This window comes from Trichosurus vulpecula, chromosome 9 (assembly GCF_011100635.1).
Source record: "Trichosurus vulpecula isolate mTriVul1 chromosome 9, mTriVul1.pri, whole genome shotgun sequence".
Classification (NCBI taxonomy): domain Eukaryota; kingdom Metazoa; phylum Chordata; class Mammalia; order Diprotodontia; family Phalangeridae; genus Trichosurus; species Trichosurus vulpecula.
This window is the reverse complement of record NC_050581.1, coordinates 159,499,937-159,517,649: the sequence shown is the minus strand read 5'-3', so window position 1 is coordinate 159,517,649 and position 17,713 is coordinate 159,499,937. Positions and strand designations below refer to the sequence as shown.

General features: G+C 38.9%; 1 protein-coding gene across 1 annotated transcript in view; it reads left to right on the top strand.

Annotated features, from left to right (window-relative positions):
- Positions 1 to 17,713, top strand: part of ARL8B (ADP ribosylation factor like GTPase 8B) — a 51,700-nt gene that overhangs the window by 20,810 nt on the left and 13,177 nt on the right. The window contains exon 2 of the mRNA XM_036738477.1: positions 15,571 to 15,651. Within this exon, the coding sequence (XP_036594372.1) occupies positions 15,571 to 15,651 (81 nt within the window). The remainder of the gene's footprint in view (positions 1 to 15,570; positions 15,652 to 17,713) is intronic.

Here is a 17,713-nt window from a genome sequence, read left to right as displayed (position 1 = left end):
CTAAGCTGTCTTCCAATTAAACTTAACCTACAAATATGGTGGTGCTATGGAAAGTAGAAGCAGCAAACAAATTGTGCTAGGATTTGGAAAGCCATCTCAATTGAGTTCAAACAGTTGTATGTGTTCAGTTGAGAAGTAGGAATCATAAGAGATGGTGGGCTTTGCAAGCAGTAGTCCCAGCAATTGCCAGAGGACAAAGTGAAGAACTTTGTGTTTTTATGTCAAATATTGCCAATATATGATATTAGTAATAATCATGGCTAACATTTATATAGCTCCTACTTGACTGCACTTTGATGACTGCAGGAGAGAAGCTGATGACTGTGCAAATCTGCCTCACTTAAATCCAATTCATGCACAAGACAAGACATCACCCTGTCATTGGTCCTCTGCAAAAATGAAGGCCAAACAACAGTGCTTGCTATTGCCAGGCAGTAGGCTGAGTGTTTTATCATTATTTTCTCATTTGATCCTCACAAGTACCCTGGGAGGTAAGTGCTATTATTATTCCCATTCTTCAGATAAAGAAACTGAGGCAAAGAGAGGTTAAGTGACTTGTCCAGAGTCACACACCTAGTAAATGTCTAAGGCCAGGTTTTGTATTCAGGTCTTTCTGACTCCAGGCCTTGAGCTACCTAGTTGCCTACATACATACATACATACATACATACATACATACATACATTTATATACACACACATATAAATTTATCAGTATTGTATCCTTTTCATAATGTTGTCCTTAGGGACCATGAATAAAGTCCTTTTATTTTAATAAAGGTTATTAAATTTTATAATTATCAAGTTAAAGAATGAAATCATGTAGAACAAACTCATTTATAGTTGAAAGCCTTTTGTTAGCTTATTTATTATTATTATTATCAGGGAAGTTATTAAACTTCCCTGATAATACAGATTTGTTTTACACCGAATGAAACTAATGAGTAGTATTATGACAAAATTTTTGTATTCTTCCTTTGTTTTTTCCTTTCTCCCTCCTTCCCTCTCTTCCTTCCTACTCCCCTCCATCTTTTGTTACATTCAAAAGATTGTAAACTCCCTGAGCTCAAGTATTGCCTTTTATCTTTATCTTCAGTGCCTAGCACATAGAAGATGATTAATAAATGCTTGTTGAATGAATGAATGAATACTCTGTATAGAATGAGGTTCATGATCGGAAGGATCTCTCATCTTTGGTAATTCAGTAATGGGGAGTGGGGTAGAGATGTAGGCTACCATTCCTGTATCTCTACCTGAAAGGTACTATAGTAAACACTTCCTGAGAATTGTTTTTTTTTTTCAATTCAACAAACATTAATTTTTTTAAATTTAATATATTTAGTTTTCAGCATTGATTTTCACAAGAGTTTGAATTACAAATTTTCTCCCCATTTCTACCCTCCCCCCCACTCCAAGATGGCGTATATTCTGGTTGCCCTGTTCCCCATTCAGCCCTCCCTTCTGTCACCCCACTCCCCTCCCATCCCCTTTTCCCTTCCTTTCTTGTAGGGCAAGATAAACTTCTATGCCCCATTGCCTGTGTATCTTATTTTCTAGTTGCATGCAAAAACTTTTTTTTTGTTTGTTTTTGAACATCTGTTTTTAAAACTTTGAGTTCCACATTATCTCCCCTCTTCCCTTCCCACCCACCCTCCCTAAGAAGTCAAGCAATTCAACATAGGCCACATGTGTATCATTATGTATAACCCTTCCACAATACTCATGTTGTGAAAGACTAACTATATTTTGCTCCTTCCTAACCTATCCCCCTTTATTGAATTTTCTCCCTTGACCCTGTCCCTTTTCAAAAGTGTTTGTTTTTGATTACCTCCACCTCCATCTGCCCTCCCTTCTATCATCCCCCCCCACTTTTTTATCTTTTATCTCCTTCTTTCCTGTGGGGTAAGTTACCCAATTGAGTATGTATGGTATTCCCTCCTCAGGTCAAATCTGATGAGAGCAAGATTCACTCATTCCCCCTCACCTGCCTTCTCTTCTCTTCCTACAGAACTGCTTTTTCTTGCCACTTTTATGCAAGATAATTTACCCCATTCTATCTCTCCCTTTCTCCCTCTCTCAATATATTCCTCTCTTATCCCTTAATTTGATTTTATTTCTTTTAGATATCTTCCCTTCATCATCAACTCACCCTGCGCCCGCGCTCTCTCTCTCTCTGTCTCTCTCTATATATACACATACATATATACATACACACACATACATATATATACATAAACATACACACACACACATACGCACACACACATATATATGCATATTCCCTTCAGCTACCCTAATACTGAGGTCTCATGAATCATGCACATCATCTTTCTATGTAGGAATGTGAACAAAACAGTTCAACTTTAGTAAGTCCCTTGCAATTTCTTTTTCTTGTTCTTTTTCTTGATTACCTTTTCATGCTTCTCTTGATTCTTGTGTTTGAAAGTCAAATTTTCTATTCAGCTCTGGTCTTTTCACTGAGAAAGCTTGAAAGTCCTCTATTTTATTGAAAGTCCATATTTTGCCTTGAAGCATGATACTCAGTTTTGCTGGGTAGGTGATTCTTGGTTTTAATCCTAGCTCCATTGACCTCCAGAATATCGTATTCCAAGCCCTTCGATCTCTTAATGTAGAAGCTGCTAGATCTTGGGTTATTCTGATTGTGTTTCCACAATACTCAAATTGTTTCTTTCTGGCTGCTTGCAGTATTTTCTCCTCGATCAGGGAGCTCTGGAATTTGGTCACAATATTCCTAGGAGTTTTCTTTTTGGGATCTATTTGAGGAGGCGATCGGTGGATTCTTTCAATTTCTATTTTGCCCTGTGGCTCTAGAATATCAGGACAGTTCTCCTTCATAATTTCTTGAAAGATGATATCTAGGCTCTTTTTTTGATCATGACTTTCAGGTAGTCCAGTAATTTTTAAATTCTCTCTCCTGGATCTGTTTTCCAGGTCAGTGGTTTTTCCAATGAGATATTTCACATTGTCTTCCACTTTTTCATTCCTTTGGTTCTGTTTTATAAAATCTTGATTTCTCATAAAATCACTAGCTTCCACTTGCTCCAATCTAATTTTTAAGGTAGTATTTTCTTCAGTGGTCTTTTGGAGCTCCTTTTCCATTTGGCTAATTGTGCCTTTCAAGGCATTCTTCTCCTCATTGGCTTTTTGGAGCTCTTTTGCCATTTGAGTTAGTCTATTTTTTAAGGTGTTGTTTTCCTCAGTATATTTTTCAGTATTTTTTTGGGTCTCCTTTAGCAAGTCATTGACTTGTTTTTCATGGTTTTCTCGCATTCTTCTCATTTCTCTTCCCAGTTTTTCCTCTACTTCTCTAACTTGCTTTTCCAAATCCTTTTTGAGCTCTTCCGTGGCCTGAGATCAGTTCATGTTTTTCTTGGAGGCTTTTGTTGTAGGCTCTTTGACTTTGTTGACTTCTTGTGGCTGTATGTTTTGGTCTTCTTTGTCACCAAAGAAAGATTCCAAAATCTGAGACTGAATCTGGGTGCGTTTTCACTGCCTGGCCATGTTCCCAGCCAACTTACTTGACCCTTGAGTTTTTCAGCGGGGTGTGACTGCTTGTAGAGTAAAGAGAACTATATTCCAAGCTTGGGGGGGATGCACCAGGTCTGCCGCATCAGCACTCCTCCTTCCCCAAGAACCCCCAACCTGGACTGGACTTAGACCTTCATCAGGCTCTGCTCTGATCTGCCACTGCTCTGATCTGCCACTTAATTCCTCCCACCAGGTGGGCCTGGGGCCAGAAGCAACTGCAGCTGTAGTTCTGTAGCTGCCCCACCTTTGCTGCCTCTGGGGAGCTCATGCTAATACCTGCTTTCCAGCTGCCATCTTGGCTCCACCCCCCAACCCACTTCCTGAGAATTAACAAATGTTGTTAGGGAAATACTGTTAATATGCTTTCTGATATAAGGGAAGTATATCTCCTACTATCTCCCTTGGACATTGGAGTTTTGGAACTTTCTTCTTGAGTACTTGGTACTCAGCAGTCTTATCCCTATCCAGAGCAAAATACATGTGGAATTAATGAGTGATCTCAAATAAGCAGGTACAGATATTGAAGAGTTCGCCATTACTCTCTGGTACCAAATTATAATTAAGTGATAATAATAATTATAATAATACACATTTACTTGGAGCTTTTTTTCAGAGTGCTTTGATTTCAAGGATCTGTGGTTTCATTGGTGTGGCTAATCTCACTGATGTAACCCCCTCTCTGCCAACACACACACACATAGACACACACACACACACACATGTTAAATGATTTTTCAGAGCTGTTGGGACTGAAAATTCATTATCCTGAAGTGATGAATCTTGCTAAACTTGGTTTGATCAGCCCTTGCCTTTTTGGCTTGATAGTAACTCTTTGGATCTTGTGTTCTGTTAACATAGCTTTAAAGAAACGATAAGTCACCTCCATTCCATGAGGAGACATTGGAAGAAAATTTTTGTATTCATTTCAGCACACTTAGTCCTTCTTCTTGACTTTAAGATACACCTAAAAAAGAGTTAGGTTGGTTAGATGGTATTAGAGAGAGCTCTGGTGTCAGAGGACCTGGATTCTGATCCTGCCTCTGATGCTTACTTCTTGTGTGACAGATCATTTAACCACCCTCATTCATAAAGTGAAAAAGATGGGCTAGATTGCCTCTTAGGTTCTTTTCAGCTCTAGATCTTTTATCCTTTCTACTTTTACTGTAAAAGGAATTAAGATAAATTTTAACTGTGTCTTCCTTTAGCATTTAGCTTGCTCTAACAGCTCTCAGTGGAAACTAGGCTGCTTTTATTCTGTTTTATGTTGGTCTTGGCTTGAAATCCATAGCCATGGTACAGATTGCAATTTTAATTAGAATTTGTGCTTTTTTTGTTTTATTTTTATTTTTTTGTCTTCTTGGAGGAGGAGAAGGCAGGGCAGTTGGGGTTAAGTGACTTCCCCAAGGTCACACAGCTAGCTAGAAGTGTGTCAAATGTCTGAGATTGGATTTGAACTCAGGTCTTCCTGATTCTAGAGCCAGTGCTCTACTCACTGTGTCACCTAGCTGCCTCAGATTTGTGCTTGTTTACATGTTATAATGGGAGGATAGTACTCATGATAGAAGGGGAAAAAAGAACACTTTCACAGTGATTATTGTCCAGAGACTAGTGAATTGTTCTGACCTTACAATCTGAGGGTTGTTTGGAGTCCTGAAGACATGATTTTATATTGTTTATTTTTATCTGCTCTGTATTCTCCAACTTGCTGATAACTGCATGTTGCCCATGGCTTTTGAATATAAACTTTTAAAATCTTTGGGAGTTTATAGCTCCAGGCATTTATTAGTGAACTGTTTATTTCATTAAACAGGCTTATGACGAAGATAACTCAGCCTATATTGAAAAAATTAGATGTGAAGTTTTACATTTCATACACTTATGTGGTATAAGTAATCCATTAAAAATAATCTATTCATTGTAATAAAACTTAGTGGACTTTCTTCTTAGGGGAAAACCATGACTTCACAAAATATGTAGTAGTAGAGTGTGCTAAGGGCTCAGGATTAAGGAATATTAGTGGATGGGAGGTCCTCATATAGCACAAGGCTTCACCAGTCTGTGTTCACTTTTATGCAAATCTTGCTAATCTTCAGTCAGATGCAGAAAACTTGTTTTTGGCTTCAAGTGGGGAGAGCAGTGTTTGTTGAATTAAGTGTGTAGAGGCTCATCCCCAGAAGTTTGGCCTACCAAGTAATGATGTTTTTTAAGGGCTAGTAATCAAGAAACCAGTCATATACTAAATGTTCCTCTCTCCTAGATATCCCTTTCTGCAGTAATGGTGTCCAAATTGCAGGAAAACTACTGACTGTGCTAAAAAGCAATATTTAGATCACTTATAAATACTAACAGTTATTGTAAATGTGTAATCACTGTCTATAGAGACCATTGACAAATTATTGGATAACTTGAGTCTTAACTGATGAAGTAGCCTTATATTATGTTAAAATATATTTAATCTCATTGAATCTGGAATTAAATACTTAGATAAACATAGGTTTTAGAACTAGAAGGGACCATAGAAATCCTCCAATCCAATTCTTGTATTTTATGGATAAGAAGACTGAAGCTCATTGAGATGGGATCATACAGGTAGGAAGGAGCCGAGTTGGAATTTGACAAGGTTCTTTAGTTCCCAGTCTAGCCAAGTGCCTGGTATGTGCCAAGCACTGAGCATATGCCACCCCAGCAGATAAAGAAATGCAGTACAGTTTGAGAATGACGTCTTAGTTGACTTTTGATGGAAACTAAGGATTCTAAGGTGGAGAAGAAGGAGTGTATGCATTCCAGGAATGTGGCACTGCTTGTGTAGTCACCAAGGTGGAGATGGAATGCAGAGTTGGAATGGAGACGTTGGATTCATGCTGATTTTGGTAAACATTAGTAATCCATTGCAAGAGTTGTTTTAATCAGACTTGGGATGACCTGTTTGCAAGAACAAAGTGCTAGATAAAGAGGTCTGTCCCTATTAAAGAACAAATGAGAGGCAGTTTGGAACAGATAGTAAGCCAGAAGTCATCCTCGACCTCTGTGGCAGGAAGACTTGGGTTTCAGTCTTTGATACATACTGTCAGTGGGACCTAGTGCCCCTAGGCAACTTGCTAAAACTATAAATTGCAGAGTAGGGGCTGATCTGATCAGTCTAGGTAATCCTTTCCCGGGATCTCCCTACAAGATAAAATCTATGGTGTGATCCAAAAGAAAAACTGTAAATGACCTGTTATCAGCCACAAGGGTTAGATATTCATCCCACCAATTTATCAAGCACTTAGTTATGCCTGGTTCTGTGGGAGATAAAAAAAAAATTGGAGCTTAAAATCTAGTATGTTGCTACTAATTTAGTAATCTATTTGATGCTTAACACTTTTTGTACTAGAAAGAACATCTCTGCTTCCTGAAGTTAAATATTATGAAACCTAGACTACCTTTGAATTGGTTTTTAACTACTCTTAGGAGGGACATTAAGTCAGATGTATTCAGAGTCAAGTACCAGAAACATCTTAGTGGATCTGAATGACAGTTATTGTCACAGGGTAAGAAAAGTGTAGGATTTGTAGTCCAAAAATTATGGTTAGTCACAGTTCTGCGACTTCATAGTTTTTTGACCTTGGATGAATAACCTTTGAGCCTCAAAATGAATGTAAAATCCTTGATAAAACAGACTACTATTTAAATGTCTTATTACTAAAAGTGACTATTTTCTGTACTATCATTAAGGCTTTTCAGACATTGATTGCATTTTTTTGTTAGTAGATCTTCAGGTGAGAGTGAGCTCAAGTTGTAGTGCAATGTGAAGCCTGTATTAGGGCATCAGACTACAGCAATGTCTGCCTAGCAGCATTTTAATCTTTTAATCTCTTAAATGCAGTTCAATAGCTTAATGTCAAAGGAATAAATTTTAAGATTGAGCAGTCTCAGCCTAAATTTTGCCACAAAAATTATTTTTTAAAGCCATGTGGCTATCTTATTGGCAATGTTAGTTTTGTTAAAAATTGAGAGCCCTTTGGTTGGTTGTTGTCCTTCATTCTCAAAGAGGACCAAAATGACATCACTATGTTGGAGTCAAGGTACAGTGTGTCCCTTGTAGCTGATCAGATGGACGTGAACTTGGAAGGCTTTTGCCACAGGCTGGGCACAGATATCCACATGAACATTTGGAGTGGAGATGCCTCTAAATTTGCGCATCTCATGTTTCTTTTGAACTATTGTAATTTTACTTTGCTCATAGTTTTCTTTGATGCAGGTGAGCCATGCTGGATAATCCTTTGCCAGTGTCTTCCCTGTCACACAGTTGGTTCCAGAGTTCTGCAGAGAGACCTTGAGAAGATTGTTCATGTATAAAATGTTCTTATTCTGACCTCCATGTCAGTGCTTGCCTTGTGTGAGGTCTCCGTAAAATAATCTTTTAGGCAGATGTATGTTTGGAACTCTAACAATGTGGCCAGGCCACTGGAGCTGTGCTTCCTGCTGTAGAGTTTGAAAGTTTGACAGGACCTTGGTGTCTGGTACCTTATCCTGCCAGGTGATCTTCAGAGTCTTCCTAAGACAATTCAGATGGAAGTGGTTCAGTTTCCTGGCATGGTGATGGCATACTGTCCAGGTTTCATGAAGTCAGCACAAAGGCTTTGTAGACCTTCAGTTTGGTAGGCAGTCTGATACCTCTTCTCTCCCATACTTCCCTTCTGAGCCTCCCAAACCCTGCTAGCTCTGGCAATGTCAACCTCATCATCACGTGGTCATAGATGGAGGAAAGAATATTGCCAAGGCAAGTGAACTTATCCACAGTATCCAAAACTTCTGCATTTGATGTAACTCATGATTCCAAATGTGGATGGTGTGGTGCTGGCTGGTGGAGCACGTGTGTTTCCTTGGTGTTAGTTGTTAGGTCAAAATTAGCACAAGCAGCAGAGAATTGATCCATACTTTGTTTTGTTTCAGCCTCAGAAGCTGCATTGAGTGCATGATCAATTGGGAATCCAAAGCATCTAAAAAAAAAAACCCAAGGAAACTGAGATACAAAGCAAGTTAAGTCACCTGATGAGCCAGAGGGCTTTTCCCTGTCAGGAGTTGAGGTTTAAACCCAACTTTCTTGATTCCAAGGCCACCCCCTTTTCCATGGTACCACAGGATTCTTTTGAAACAATTTAGTAAATTCTTGAAGCTTTGCAAGAACAAATGTAACTTAGCTTCTGAATTTTTATACTTGTGCATGCCATTGTTAGCACAGATAATTTCAAAGTCACTTTTATCTTTCACATAATAATATTTGGTTAGAGGAGGAAATTATCTAATTTCATGACAGTATAATAATGTGAAGGAAGTGTCTGGGGATCATAACTTAGAAATTTTTCATGCTCTATTTCTTCCTTAATTTATTTCCAAGATTCTTACAAAGGGGTGTTGGTAAGAGTAGATTTTCTATACTAATAATATCATAGAAAAAGTTGATAGATTGTTTTGATACCAGTAATCAATCCTAGAACTCACAAACCTAAAACAAGGTATATATCTTGAAAAGAAAAACAGCATAAATAAATAGTTGTGGATGATAGTATATGTAGTCTTTCGCTTTTGTAATTTCTTGCTTCTTAAGCGGAAGAGTGTTTGCTTTAATTCAAATAAGTTTGACATGTTTTGTTGCTGATTAACATTAATTTTACATATAGGGTGCGTTGTTTGGACTGTACTTTCTTCACTTGGCATCACTTTATAAAGGTTTTACACATTTAAAAAAATTCTTCGCTCATGATTTTTAAAAAAGTTTAAAATAAATTATTACTTTTATTATTTATTTAATATTTTTAGTTTTCAGTATTGATTTTCACAAGAGTTTGAATTACAAATTTTCTCCCCATTTCTACCCTCCCCCCCACTGCAAGATGGCATATATTCTGATTGCCCCATTCCCCAGTCAGTCCTCCCTTCTTTCACCCCACTCCCCCCCATCCCGTTTTCCCTTACCATAAGGCAAGACAGATTTCTATGCCCCATTGCTTGTATATCTTATTTCCTAGTTGCAAGCAAAAACTTTTTCTTTTGAACATCTGCTTTTAAAACTTTGAGTTCCAAATTCTCTCCCCTCTTCCCTGCCCACCCACCCTCCCTAAGAAGGCAAGCAATTCAACATAGGCCACATGTGTATCATTATGCAAAACCCTTCCACAATACTCTTGTTGTGAAAGACCAACTATATTTTGCTCCTTCCTATCCTATCCCCCTTTATTGAATTTTCTCCCTTGACCCTGTCCCTTTTCGAAAGTGTTTGCTTTTGATTACCTGTTCCCCCTATCTGCCCTACCTTCTATTGTGCCCCCTTTTTTATCTCCTTCTTCTTTCTTTCCTGTGGGGTAAGATACCCAATTGAGTGTGTATGTTATTCCCTCCTCAGGTCGTATCCGATGAGAGCAAGATTCACTCATTCCCCCTTACCTGCCCCCTCTTCCCTTCCTACAGAACTGCTTTTTCTTGCCACTTTTATGCGAGATAATTTACCCCATTCTATCTTTCCCTTTCTCCCTCTCTCAATATATTCCTCTCTCATCCCTTAATTTGATTTTATTTTTTTAGATATCATCCCTTCATATTCAACTCACCCTGTGCCCTCTGTCTATATATATATATATATGTGTGTGTGTGTGTGTGTATATATATATACACACACACACACACATATATATATGTGTATACGTACACACACACACACACACACACACATATATATATATATATGTATATTCCCTTCAGCTACCCTAATACTGAGGTCTCATGAATTATACACATCATCTTTCCATGTAGGAATGTAAACAAAACAGTTCAACTTTAGTGAGTCCCTTATGATTTCTCTTTCTTGTTTACCTTTCTTGTGTTTGAAAGTCAAATTTTCTATTCAGCTCTGGTTTTCACTGAGAAAGCTTGAAAGTCCATATTTTGCCTTGGAGCATTATACTCAGTTTTGCTGGGTAGGTGATTCTTGGTTTTAATCCTAGCTCCATTGACCTCTGGAATATCATATTCCAAGCCCTTCAATACCTTAATGTTGAAGCTGCTAGAGCTAGTGTTATCCTGATTGTGTTTCCACAATACTCAAATTGTTTCTTTCTGGCTGCTTGCAGTATTTTCTCCTTGATCTGGGAGCTCTGAAATTTGGTGACGATATTCCTAGGAGTTTTCTTTTTGGGATCTTTTTCAGGAGGCGATCTGTGGATTCTTTCAATTTCTATTTTACCCTCTGGGTCTAGAATATCAGGGCAGTTCTCCTTGATAATTTCTTGAAAGAGTATATCTAGGCTCTTTTTTTGATCATGACTTTCAGGTAGTCCAATAATTTTTAAATTCTCTCTCCTGGATCTGTTTTCCAGGTCAGTGGTTTTTCCAATGAGATATTTCACCTTGTCTTCCATTTTTTTTCATTCCTTTGGTTCTGTTTTATAAAATCTTGATTTCTCATAAAATCACTAGCTTCCACTTGCTCCAATCTAATTTTTAAGGTAGTATTTTCTTCAGTGGTCTTTTGGACCTCCTTTTCCATTTGGGTAATTCTGCCTTTCAAGGCATTCTTCTCCTCGTTGGCTTTTTGGAGTTAGTCTATTTTTTAAGGTGTTATTTTCTTCAGTATTTTTTTGGGTCTCCTTTAGCAAGTCATTGACTTGTTTTTCATGGTTTTCTTGTATCACTCTCATTTCTCTTCCCAATTTTTCCTCTACTTCTCTAACTTGCTTTTCCAAATCCTTTTTGAGCTCTTCCGTGGCCTGAGACCAGTTCATGCTTTTCTTGGAAGCTTTTGATGTAGGCTCTTTGACTTTGTTGACTTCTTGTGGCTGTATGTTTTGGTCTTCTTTGTCACCAAAGAAAGATTCTAAAGTCTGAGTCTGAATCTGCATCCGTTTTTGCTGCCTGGCCATGTTCCCAGCCAACTACTTGACCCTTGATTTTTTCGCCAGGGTATGACTGCTTGTAGAGTAGAGAGTACTTTGTCCCAAGCTTGAGGGGCTGTGCTGTTGTTTTCAGAGATATTTCTACACAGCAAGTGCTCCACACCAGTGTACCTCCTTCCCCAAGAACTGCTAACCCAGATTGCACTCAGATCTGAGCAGGCTCTGCACTCCTGCTCTGACCCGTCACTTAATTCCTCCCACCAGGTGGGCCTGGGGCCAGAAGCAAGTGCAGTTGTAGTTCTGTAGCTGCACCTCCTCTGCTGCTCCCAGGGTGGTGGCTGACTGAGAACTTCTTTCACTCTGTCCCCAGCAGTTTTTCCCACTAACATTCTCTGTTGTCTTTGGTGTTTGTGGGTTGAGCAGTCTGGCAACTGATTTAAGGAGCTACGCCTGTTCCGCCTGGCTGGTCTGGGCATAGCCCATGCTGGTCTCTGCTCCACTCCCAGCTCTGTGCGATAGTCCTTACCCAGCGACCATCCAGGCTGTCCTGGGCTGGAGCCCTGCTTGCCTCTGCTATTTTGTGGGTTCTGCCGTTCTAGAATTTGTTCAGAGCCATTTTTTATAGGTGTTTGGAGGGTCCTGGGGGAGAGCCCTAGGCAAGTCCCTGCTTTCCAGCCGCCATCTTGGCTCCATCCCCACCCATGATTTCTTATGGTATAGTAGTGTTCCATAACATTCCTATATTAAAACTTATTTAGTTATTGTCAAATTGTTGGACACATGGTTCTTGAAGCTTTTTGCTGTTTTAGAGTTCTACTCTGTCTAGCTTTACAGAAAGTCTTTTTGTGCTCAGGGTATAAACTTAGCAGTGGGATCACTATGTTAAAGGGTATGACCAAGTTTGTCACTTTGCTCATATAATTCCAAAGTGCTTTCCCAAAGAAGTGGACCATTTGACAGATCCACCAACAGTACATTAATTTGACATATAGATTTGGGAGACTGGAGAGTCATTTTGACTATGTGTGTGGTGGTGATGGTGATAGTGGTGGGGGAGAGTTCTAGATACAAACAAAAGGAAGTTTAAGACCACCTTATGTAAGCGGAAATGATTTCTCCAAGTGATTAGGCAATTTATTATTTATGAAACCAAATTATTTCCCACTTCTAAAATTATTGGCATATATTAGCTATTAAACCTTCAAAATTGACACAGGGAAAGGTTTTGCTAAAAATATAACTTTTTTTTCCAATGGCAAATTACAACTATCTATAACAGGGATGAGAACCAGGAAGGTCATCTGACCAATAAATATGACTGTCATTGTGCAATACCTGTATTGTCTGTATCTGTGCAGTTTAATAGGAAGTGAAAAAAGAGCTTTGGGCAGCTGAGAAGGCAGTTGAGAGTTCCCCTTAGATGCAGTTCTGATAAGTGTGTTTAGCTGATGTCCTGGACTCTCTGATAAGTAGCGCATTAGAGTGTTGCCACTGGATTATGCCTACTGAGTGCAATAAGATACTGACATTGAACATTATTTTAGTTAAATTTGTGCTCTTATTACACTTGAGATTTTCCTCCATTGGTTTGGATCTCAACCTGTCCATACCTTATCAAATCTTTTGATTCTTGACCATTCTCTTTATTTTTTTAAATTAGAAAAAAATAAAGAAGAAAGTAGTATCAGTCAGTAAAGCTAATCAGCACATATGTTTTCTGCCTCCATGATTCCCCACTCACACAAAGAAGAGAGGGGGAGTACATTCTCGTATCTGGTCTGTGGGGCTAAACTTTATAATTCTAATTACATTGTGTTCAGTTTGGATTTTTGCTGTTTCTACTGTTCTTTCATCTATATGATTGTAATCATCGAGTTTATTTTCTGGGGTTTGCTTACTTCACTTTGCATCAGTTCATGAATCCTCCCATGTCTGTGGTGAATTTCATGCAGTTTTACTGTCTGTGGAATATCCATTTAATTCATGTGCCATAAATAGGTTTAACAATTCCCCAGTTGGAGGACGTGTATTTTGTTTCTAGTTCTTTGCTATTGCAATCATTGCTGCTTTGGTATATATGGGTTGTTTATGTTTTTTAATACAAATTGGTAGAGGTCTTTTTCTCGGCTTTTTTGTATTTCATTTGCATCACTGAGTTACTTGGGCTGTCCATTTTTTATCCTTTGTACTTGACCAACTCATATCTGATTATATATTTTCTTGGGATAGCATCAAATCTCAAGCATTCCTTTATTATGCTAGGTAAATGAGAACTATATATACCTTTTATTTTCTCCATTCTTTTCAATTACAGATCCAATCAATCAGCAAGCATTTATTATGTACCTGCTAGGTTTTGGGATTACAAAGACAAATGATGAGATCCCTGCCCTCAAGGAGCCTACATTCTATTAGGGGAGACATATGTATGCTTATACATACATACATACCTGTATACATATATGTATATGTTATCCTTAGTTGTATAAACAAAATTTTAAAGGGAGGGAGAGGTGGTATTAGCAATCAGGGGATCAGGAAAGGCATCATGTTAGAAGTTGTGTTTGAAAGAAATCAAGATGTGGAAATGAAGAGAGGATGCATTCCAGGAATGGGATATAATCTGTGCATTGCGCAGAGGTATAGAGACAGCATCAGAAGATGGATTGTCATGTATGAAGAGCAGCTAGGAGGCAAGGTTAACTAGATCCTAACATGAATGAAGGGGACTGTTGTAGTAAGGCTGGAAAGGTAGATGGGACCAGGTTGTGAAGGGCTTGAAATGCCAGAGGAATATTTGCCGGCGGAAATCCCAGAGGTAATAAGAAACCCTTAGAGGAATTCATATGGATATACCTATATTTTTGGAAAATCACTTGGGCAGGTGTGTGGATGATAAATTAGGGCAGAGACTTGAGAAAGGGACACCAATCTAGACCAGTTACCACAGTTGTTATGGTGACATGCTATATGAGGATTGAGTCAAGTCAGAAGACCTGGATTCCTGTCCTAGCTTTGCTGGTTATCAGCCCTGTGACCTTGGGTTCCTAGCCCTTGTGGATCTTCCTATTCTATAAAATGGGGATAGTGCCTCTTTTGCCTACATTGTAGGCATGTTGTGCATCTCAAATAGGATGTGTGTGAAAGTGCTTTGAAAACTAATGTTATATAATTAGAATATGGTAGCATGACAAAGATTTCCCAGAATTGGCCAGGGGGTGATAGAAGAATTAGAATAATCTTTTGGAGGTTGTGCTAATGGAATTTGACTGGTAACAAGAAATTCAGTGTATCCTAGGACCATATGGGGATTTGAGATATGTTCGTATAGCATTTCACAAGTTATAAGACCTATGAGGTCAGTAATATATACATCTCCCCAGTTTTACAGATGTGGAGACCGCATAACTAACAAGTGTCAGGACTTGATCTTAGGTCTCTTCACTCCCAGGTCTAAAGCCTTTTGCACATTGTCAGGCAGTATGCATAGCTACAGAAAAGATATTATTGGCTTTGGCTAAAGTCAATCATTAGGACATCCAGGTGGCAAAGTGGATCGAGAACTGGGCCTGGAGTCAGGAAGGCTCATCTTCCTGAATTCAAATGTGGCCTCAGACACTTACTACCTGTGTGGTCCTGGGCAAGTCACTGAACTCTCTTTGCCTTAGTTCCTCATCTGTAAAAATGAGCTGGAGAAGGAAATGGCAAACCATACCAGTATCTCTGCCAGGAAAACTCCAAATGGGGTCGTGAAAAGTCAGACATGACAAAGGACTGAACAACAACAAATGTCAATTATTAATAATGTCAATCAAATGGGACACCATTCATTTATCTACCAGCTTTTTTGTTTCTCTTGTGGTATGTCATAGAACTATGGCAGAATTTTGTACCTGGCACCAGGCCAGTCTTAGAAAAGATAACTGATCTCTATAATATTTCATTTCCTTCTCTAAGTGGGTTTTTAATGACATAACAGTCTTAAACAAGTGATTATGAAAAGTGTTGTTTTTGAAACAAAACTGATATTGTTGTTGTGTATTACCAAGAACAATTTCAGATGTAGAATGATGGGTTGAAGGAAGCTTTTAATGCTTAGATAATCTGTATAAATTCAGATTTGTCTAATACATAGTTTTCCTTTTATTCAGTCAGGTCAGTTCAGTGAAGATATGATCCCAACAGTGGGCTTTAACATGAGGAAAGTAACTAAAGGTAACGTCACAATAAAGGTATGTAAAAATCACACTGTGTTATACGTAGATTCCCTGGTCATTATAATTTAGATTTGGGGGGAGGTGTTTTGTTTTTTTCCCTTTAATCCTAGAAGTCTCCAAATTATAGGTAGGTTATATTTCAAAAGCTTTAAATCAGTTGCTCATTGGAAAATGTAATTCAAGTTTCAGTCTTATAAAAGCTATCTAAGTGGCCAGGCCACCACTGCTTATAGTAAGTAGTAGTAGTGCTCTAAAACCTAATTGCTGCTTTTATAATGTTAACATGTTTCTGTGGGTACATGTGTCCCAAATTCCTGTGATTTAGAATTACAGGACGCATTTCTCTGGAATCACCAGGTGGGGAATGGGTGGTCACTGGGGTGGAGTGGAAAAGTGAGTCTTAGGTGGGATTGTAGTGGTTCTGGAGATGGTGAGGTTTGCATACATCTGAGCAGATGATTTTGCTTGTGCCTCATCCTCTTTATTTCTTGGTGAGATCTCTTTTATTCTCTTGGCTTCAGTTGTTGCATTGTAGAGTTGACTCTCAAATCTTTATCACTTCCCCCTCAGAGTTCACAGTCGAATAGCTCTGCCTGGATATCCCATTGACACTTTAATTCTCAAAGATAAGTCCAAAACTAGATGGGCCATCTTTAGCTCTTGAAATCTTGTTCTTCTCATGCTAGTTTTTTTCCATTATTGTTGTCACTGTTCTCCCAGTCCCATAACCCGAGCTCACAACCTCCATTTAAACTCCCTGCCCCAACAAAAAACTGTTTCCTCTTCTTTATCCTCCTTTCTTTTAAACAATTGCCAAGTTCTTTCTAATCTGCTTCTGCAAATATTCTCTTCTCTTTTTTCCATTCCCACTGAATCATCCTAGTTCAGGCTTTCATATCTTTTTTTCCTAGGATTTTGTTACAGCCTCTTTACTGGTCTTCTTGCCTCTAGTCTATCTCGTCTCCAATCCATCATCCATACCCTACCCAGTCAGCTTCTGAATATATTGTTCTAATCGCAATTTAAAAAAAAAAACCCTACAAAAAAACCCCTTTATTGATGTTCTGTTGCCAGAATTAATGATCTTAATCAGCTAAAATCTTCCACAATTTGGCTCCTGTTGACCTTTCCCAACTTCCTTCGAACTGCTCTTTGTTCAAGTAGTCTGTGTCACCTAGCTCTATTTGACATTGCTTTCCGGACTTCTCTTCAGGTCTTTTACAGCTCTAGATCGACGATGTTGTGATATCTTCTCTGTGCCTCTGCTCATGGCCTCTTCTGTGCCTGGTGGGAACTGGGCCCTGTCCTCCATTGCCCTCCATATATGCACCTCTTATAGTCAGTTCCTGTGCTGCCTCTTTAATGAAGAAGCTACTGATCCTCTATGCCAACAGCAATCGCTCTGTCTTTAGATTTCCTCAAACCATCTGCCTTGGCCTCTCTGCCTTCTTTGTGCTTAGTCACATTTTCATTTTTGTCTTTATATCCTTCTGGCCTTGCACAATTCCTTGTACTCAGCATGTCTAAAATGGAGCTCCTGCTTCTCTCAAAGCCCATACCTCTGCCCCACTTCCCTATTTCGGACGACTCTCCCACCATTCCTGTAGTCCTCTTGGGCCATAATCTTGCAGTCAGGCTTTACTGTTACATCTTCCTTGACCTCTCCATCAGTTGTCAAGACTTCTACTGCTCACTCCTGCTTTGACCATAACTTCTACATTATCTCTTTTCCACTCACACAACCTCCCTCTTCTTTCCAGCACTTATCCTGCCATGGTACTATTTAATTTGTCTCCTAATGGGGACCTCTAGTCTCCTTTCTAATTCATCCTCCACATTGCTGCCATATTGGTATGTCTAGAACACATCTGGCCATATCAGCTTTCTACTCAGAAATCTCCAGTACTTCCCTCTTTGTTCTAGGATAAAATGCAAACTCCTCTGTCTAACATTTAGAGGCCTTCACAATTGGGGTCCCACCTCCTTTTCCGTTTTTATTTCATATTATTCCCCATTTTGCATTCTTTGTTCTATTTAAACTGTTCTTATATGGTGCAGTCCATCTCTTGCCTTGATG